This window comes from Hyposmocoma kahamanoa, unplaced genomic scaffold, assembly GCF_003589595.1.
Source record: "Hyposmocoma kahamanoa isolate Upper Pololo Valley unplaced genomic scaffold, ASM358959v1 114, whole genome shotgun sequence".
Taxonomy (NCBI): Eukaryota; Metazoa; Arthropoda; class Insecta; order Lepidoptera; family Cosmopterigidae; genus Hyposmocoma; species Hyposmocoma kahamanoa.
The window spans coordinates 6122335-6129375 of record NW_020653383.1 but is presented as its reverse complement, the minus strand read 5'-3'; the positions used below and the strand labels follow the sequence as shown (position 1 = coordinate 6129375).

General features: G+C 34.0%; 1 protein-coding gene across 1 annotated transcript in view; it reads right to left on the bottom strand.

Moving 5' to 3' along the window:
- Positions 1–324: 324 nt before the first annotated feature.
- Positions 325–7041, bottom strand: part of LOC113239675 (insulin-like growth factor 1 receptor) — an 8848-nt gene continuing 2131 nt past the window's right edge. The window contains exons 2-7 of the mRNA XM_026476758.1: positions 6589–6808; positions 5619–5759; positions 3804–4012; positions 3516–3653; positions 2949–3120; positions 325–2263 (exon numbers count right to left, since the gene is read on the bottom strand). Coding sequence (XP_026332543.1) covers positions 404–2263; positions 2949–3120; positions 3516–3653; positions 3804–4012; positions 5619–5759; positions 6589–6808 — 2740 coding nt within the window. The 3' untranslated portion in view covers positions 325–403. The remainder of the gene's footprint in view (positions 2264–2948; positions 3121–3515; positions 3654–3803; positions 4013–5618; positions 5760–6588; positions 6809–7041) is intronic.

Below are 7041 nucleotides of genomic sequence, written 5' to 3'. Positions count from 1 at the left end.
GGGTCCAAAGGATCGTTAGGCACTTTGCTTCCATTAGTCGAAATGAAAAGTCGTCTTAAACCCTTAATTGTCCTCGGAACCGCTTCCAACCTTATTGTTTCGCCGAAGTTATTTTTTACGAGCCATCGTCCATCAGAGAAATTACAGAGAAGCAGTATAAAAATATTCGTTTCTTTGAGATATTGTTCTCCATCTTGTTTGCACCTTATTGAATTGGAGAGATCAGCGTAGTGTAAGAATATTTTTGGGATACTTTTAGAGTTACAAATTTAATAAAAGGAAAAATCTTATTTCATGGAATAAAACAAATATGGTTTTAGAGTTTACTTGTTGCTTCTATTATAAAATATTTCAGTAATAATATCACGTTATAATATTATATGTATAGTAAATAGACAAACTATCAGTCGTTATCTAACAAACTTTCAGTCAATGGCACAGCATAAAATGGCATGAAATCTGTTAACGGTGGCTGACTTTCAGTTCTATAAGTGGAGCTCATATCTACTAATGGAACTAATAAATCATTGGACGTCCTTCTGATACGGTAAATATATCCAATGAAAATAGAAAAAGCCAGCAATGAAATACTAAAAATTATACTAGACAATACTTCAACTATACGAATCGGTGGTATTGCAGCTGTCTTCCATTCAGTACAAGCTAATGGTGACCCTAATGTAGTAGAACATACACTTATATTAAATTCCTTAGCACCTAAATATTTTACAGTCATATTCAATGTATCAAAATGAGCACATAATAATTGAGGCAAACAACCACGACTCTCTTCTTCAGTTTGGACTAATGGTAAAATTTGAACAGAATATTTCAATATTGGACCATTTGTCACATCAGGAGGATCCCATTTGATAAATATGTAACCTGTTTCATTTGCTTCATAGTGAGTGAGAGAAGGTATATCAGCTTTTTTAGAACGAAGAGTTCTAACAATGTGTCTGGTAAACCTGCTACAACTACTAGCACAAGAACGTAATCTAAATATATAATCTCTAAATGGTGCTAATCTTTCAACTTTCAGCTCAGTTACTGAACCACTTATTTTAAAAGTTGATGTTCTAACATAATTCCTAAAACTGGAGTTATTCAACAAAGCTTCTTCAAACTGATTACAATCGCCATTTAATGTAGTACATGTATCCATAAAATCTTCAGATTCAGAAATAATTGACTTACAGTTCGGTCCACAATCAATGTAATTTGGTGGAGGTTTCTTTACAACAAAATGAGGTGAACTGTCTTTGTCTTCTGAATAGAAATGTTCAACTATACTGTTATCACAATGGTTCTGTGCTTTTAAATCTTTTACAGGGATTTCTACTAATTTAATATCCAGTTCATGATAGGTAATATAGCGACGATAGTCTTTGTGATCCGCCCATTTTATAAATATTGTGTTAGAAGATAAAGCTACTAGTTCTAATACGAATGGAGGCTCAGGTATCGTAAAAGAAGTCGTAAAATTTTTTAAATCACTTCGGGCAAGTAACGCCTGAAATACATTGTCAGATTGTACATGAACTTCTATACATGCAACATATGTTGTAGCTGGATGTAAATCTCTAATTATCACCTTTTCACGAATACGTTTCAAATTAACATTAGTTCGGACCGCAGACCATTTTGCATCATTGCAGCATTCAGGAACTAAAGTTTGTTTTTTATTAGACACTCGTGTATAGAATATTGTATAAGTTACGTTGTTTCTAGGAAGTTTCGTAAAATGAAGGGAAGCAGCAGATTCATTGACTGCTTTTACAGTAAATCCTAGTTCATTTTCCAAGCACCCACCATTGTATCCATTCATTCCTAAAGGAACGTCACTTTCAGCTGACGCATCTGGAAACTTTTCACTAATATCAATAATTTTGCACATGCACAACTTTGGATTTCTGTAGAATTTCAGTTTTCCTCCGCCAATTAACAAATTCTCCGTCACATTTGGTGTAAATAGGCTTTCAAGGTTCATCATATTGTAAACTACTAAGCTGTAACCACCTTTCATTAGTTTTTGTCCTCCAATCCGATGTAGTTTAGTAAGAAATTCTAAAGATGTAATTGTCATGGAACCATAAATTTCTACATAATCAGCAACTTCTTCTATGTGGCTTAAATACTTTGACATTTCTTCCATAGTTCCAGGAACTGATCCTATATGAATCTTCAATGACCCGTTAATATAGGTGCATCTTTCAGCCATCTGGATGTCGTTTAAAGAATGTATGGTCATACCTCGACATTCCTAAAATCAAAGAAAGGACATTTAGTGTGTCTGTCTAAAAGATTTTTCATAAATTTTCTTGACTAATGATTGTGATACAGCCGGTTCTATCATTTCAGTTAAACAACAGTCTGTAGGAACTCATTTTTATTTAAAGCCTATCAGGATTTCACTAAGGTTTTTACTTTTTTTTTTATTTGTTTAATTTTTTGAATCGGCCATTTCGAAAAGTTTCCACCGAAAACCAGCGCTGTGTCTCCGTCGCAGTATTGCTGAGTTTGCCTATTTCAGTGCAATACACTTTTAGTCTTAAAATCATAATATTGTACTCGTACACATGTATTATGCTAAATAAATTTGTTTTCTTTCTTTCTATCAAGCAGACCCGCCGCGGTCCCGACCCGACCCGCGCACGACCCGCACCCGCTTTCTGCGTGTTTCACGCTTTAATTCTATATTAATGACGCGTGTGGCTACCCGCGCTATTCAACAAGAGTGCACCGCAATATTTTGCGAATGTTTGCGTCCGTACATGGCGCACGGCAGGCGTGCACATTTACTAGCCGAGGTGCTTCATTTTGCATGGAGTTAGACATTACTTGTCTTATTATAATAATTATTCAAACTCTAAACAACTCTATTGATCTTCTAACTTCTTTAGTATTCTTAAGACTTAATAATAAAGCCAAACTACATACTTACCAACCTTTGTAACATAACTGGTATTTGTAGTTATTTCACAAGTGGTATCTTCACCATCAGAATATTTGGTATACCCAAAAGGACAGTCCATTACACAGGTTCCATTCCAAGACCATCCGTATATGGATTTACATTCTTTGATAGTGAGGCAATATTGGTTCGATGGAAGAATGATGCTAGATACAAAACACAATAATGAAATTGAAGTTTAGATCATTAATCATGTTATTGTGTACCAGTATCAAATCGGTCAAGAGAATTCAGAAAAGGCACTAGGTATACTGAGAATTCTTTTAAATTAACAACGAAAATGCTTGGAATATAATATTATGAAAAATTGTTTATGCAAAGATCGTATACGAAGAAAACTTCATTCGATCCGACTGGGTTCGAACCACGCCTTCACTGTACCGCGGCTGACGCTCTCCCAACTGAACTACGGAACAAACAGACCTCACGCGTAAAGGCGCTGGTTTCACATCGAGCCAAATCGAATGAATTTTTCTTTGCGTTCGATCTTTGTAATATATTAATAGTTAGCAATTTCACAAAAAATAATTGAAAAACTTACGTGTTAGAAGGACAATGACTGACACATTTGCCACGGTAGGTGAAATTCCTACACACTAAACAGTTGTCACGCTTACCATGTAGACAGCCTAGGCATTCTGTGTGACAATCCTCCTTCTTAAAGAAATGCTGACAGTTTCTGAAAGTAAACCGACAAAAGGTGTATAATAAAAATGTCAAGGAACGACATTGTAAAGAAATTATTAAAACAAAACATTTGACAGTCGTAATAGTCATTTTGGTGTGAAGTTTTTCGTATTCCGAAGAGAAATCAAGTAAAAATACTTACTCATTATTCCAACAATAATAACTGGTTTTATTCCCACATTGGCAACTCTCGACAATGTCACAATGTGCCTTTACCTCCGGTGAGGACAGAGCGAGTCCGGAACTTGATGCTATGTACTTCCAGTCAATGGATTTTACGTAGCATGTTCGAGGGCCGCCCCACACTGTCACTCCTCCTCGGTCTATTTTGACAAGGTTGAAAAGACCTATCTGGAAGAAATAAAATTGATTCATTCTCATATTTACTAAGAGAGAGATTATAAATTAGTAACTCCGTAATTAAACCTGGAAATAACTCCATAAAGGGACAAAGCAAGATAGTTAAAGTAATTAATTGTAATTGAATGATAAATAAAAATAATGAAAACGTAACGTACAAAAAAGGTACACGGTAAAAAACCCTATACATTATGAATAAATAAAAAAATGTTAATAGCTATAATAAATAATAATTAGAGACATTGAATCTGCACGATAATGAAAAAAGTTGTAATTTTTATCACTTCTTTCAAAATTTTGTTGCTACTATGAATATTTTTGTACTGCTTGCATACTATAAAAGATAAGTAAAGAACTACATTGAGTCTTATTTTATGACCAAATAAACATTTGTAAGGAATCTAACAGAACTTCAGCAGTGAGAAAAAAGAATTACGACGTACGATGAATCATATCATTCATTCAATCAACACGAATTATCAATAGTTAACCTTATGATCAAACATGATGACCTATTTATTGGCAAGTGATAGCTGAGATTAAAATAGATATTAACTATAATTCTAACAGAGAAAATCAAACTGATCTTAATCCGTCACTTGCAATTACCATAAATTATTCAGAGAGGGCACAATTATTGTTATTTATTATATTATTAACATTTTTTTGTTTATTAATAATGTATCGGGTTTTTTACCGTGTACCTTTTTTGTACGTTACGTTTTCATTATTTTTATTTATCATTCAATTACAATTAATTACTTTAACTATCTTGCTTTGTCCCTTTATGGAGTTATTTCCAGGTTTAATTACGGAGTTACTAATTTATAATCTCTCTCTTAACCTTTTTTGTGCGTTACGTTTTTAATTTTTTTTATTTGTCTATCCATTACTATTAATTATTTCAACTATCTTGCTTTGCCCCTTTATGGAGTTCTTTCCAGGTTAAATTACGGAGTTACTAATTTATAATAATTTACAATCACATGTATTGTATTGATTATTAGTATTTAATATGTAATGAAGGATAAGGGTGCTGGTCAAATTACAGGCACATGGGATTTGTTAACTTATATCTCAGGATAACGGGAGCATTGGTAGTACCCCTCCGATCTTTGCGGATTTAAAGCTCTGAGTGGCACTGTATATTATTCGGAAGTACAGTTTTTTCAGGTAGAATTTTAATATGACTGTTTGCTAAATATGATTAATTTTGTCAGTATATTATCTGTTTATTTTTCAGTAACTCATTTTAAAACAGCTTAATTTATATTTCTCTTAACCACAGTTCACTACAATTTATTTTTTTCCGGAACCTTTATTATTTCTCATTTTTAATGTACATCAAAGGACATTTAATTCATTCATTAATAAAGATAACGAAAAAAAACACAATATTACAATATCACAAATAATATGCTCGTACAAAATAAGCTGCCCCATACAAAACGAATGGTCTTATTCCGGTAAAGATAAACTTACAATGAAGCTGATGTTGACATGACATATTGCATGTTGTATTTTTAATATTCGATGACATAGCAATTTTTCATAACTCTCAAAATTATATTACGCTTTTGTATCCAAAAATACTCACTTCTTTGAGATCGGACATATCATGGATTGTCAGAGCATAGTTGTAGAGCAACTCCTGTCCTCTGATTCTTGCAAGGTTTGGAAATATTTTCCCCAAAGTTTCCAAGGCATTCAATCGGTAGATTACTACAAACCCTGTAACCTGTAAACAATAGTAAAATAATACAACAATAATTATAACTTTTTTATTAAAAAAAAAACGACCTCAAACGTTACATCTATTTGCCAAGTTTTATGCACATCGGTAAACGAAAATTGGTGAAATCAAATAAACCGAATTCATTCTCTAATTTGCCATGTTTAGAGGTGGAATAGTTTCTTCAAATTGGAATGGGATAGTAACCCCATTCCAATAAATAAAATAATAAATAAATAACGCACACACTCAACATAGCCCCGCACTAGGGAAACCCTGTGTCGCGGGTGCCATGGACACACACATAAAAAGCCACAAATTACACCCAAACTCACGAGAGAAATAATTGTAGGCCATACAACTATTTCTCTCGCCCCGGGAATCGAACCTGGGACCTCTGCGTGGCAGTCCGGCATGGTAACCGTTCGGCCACAGAGGCAGTTTTTTGTGTCAATGATTCTTTTCTGTTGGAAAGGGGGTACTTTAGTCACTACTAACAAAAAAGAATCATTGAAATCACTTCACAAATGTCGGAGTAATCGCGTAACATACACAAGAAAAAAATAGATTCGAATTGAGAACCTCCTCCTTTTTTAAAGTCGGTTAATAACTACTTCATTACCTAATAATAAGTCAAATACTTTTTAAACTGATTATAGATTCCAGACTGAGAAAATTAAAGCTAATGAATAAAATAGAAGGAGTTCTGTAGGAGACGCCGTGAAAAATCAACTCTATAGTTTTTGCCATATCTATATTGTACCTTATTCTTGTAGTTAACTAATATATTAATAACATTACCATGGACCAGTTATTGGTCCATGATATTACTTACCTCTCTCAAATTGGGCAAAGTAATACCCTTATAAGATTCCTTAGTAGCAGACTCAAGCAAGACTATTCTCAAATTCCCAACCACAACAACACAATTCTTTACCCTCGCAAGTCCTTCGATTGTATTGCAGAATACGTTCTGACAGATACCCAGGGGTAATGTGGAGTTGGTACCGAGGTACTGCCCTGCTGAATGGCTTAGGAGTATGATGAGGAGGAACCTAAAAGAGATGGAAATATTATATTGTAGCTTATTTAGATAATCCTCAAAAGTCCGGGCTGTGACACTGGTTAAAATTAAAAAAAAACCCGTAAGTTAACAACTCGTGGAGAACATTGTGCCCAACCATGAACAACGTATCTCTTGTATATCGTGTTTGGGCACAATAATGTTCCCAAACACAATCCTCTACACTGGCTGATCTAAGGTCAGAACCTGAACTCACAAGGTTCA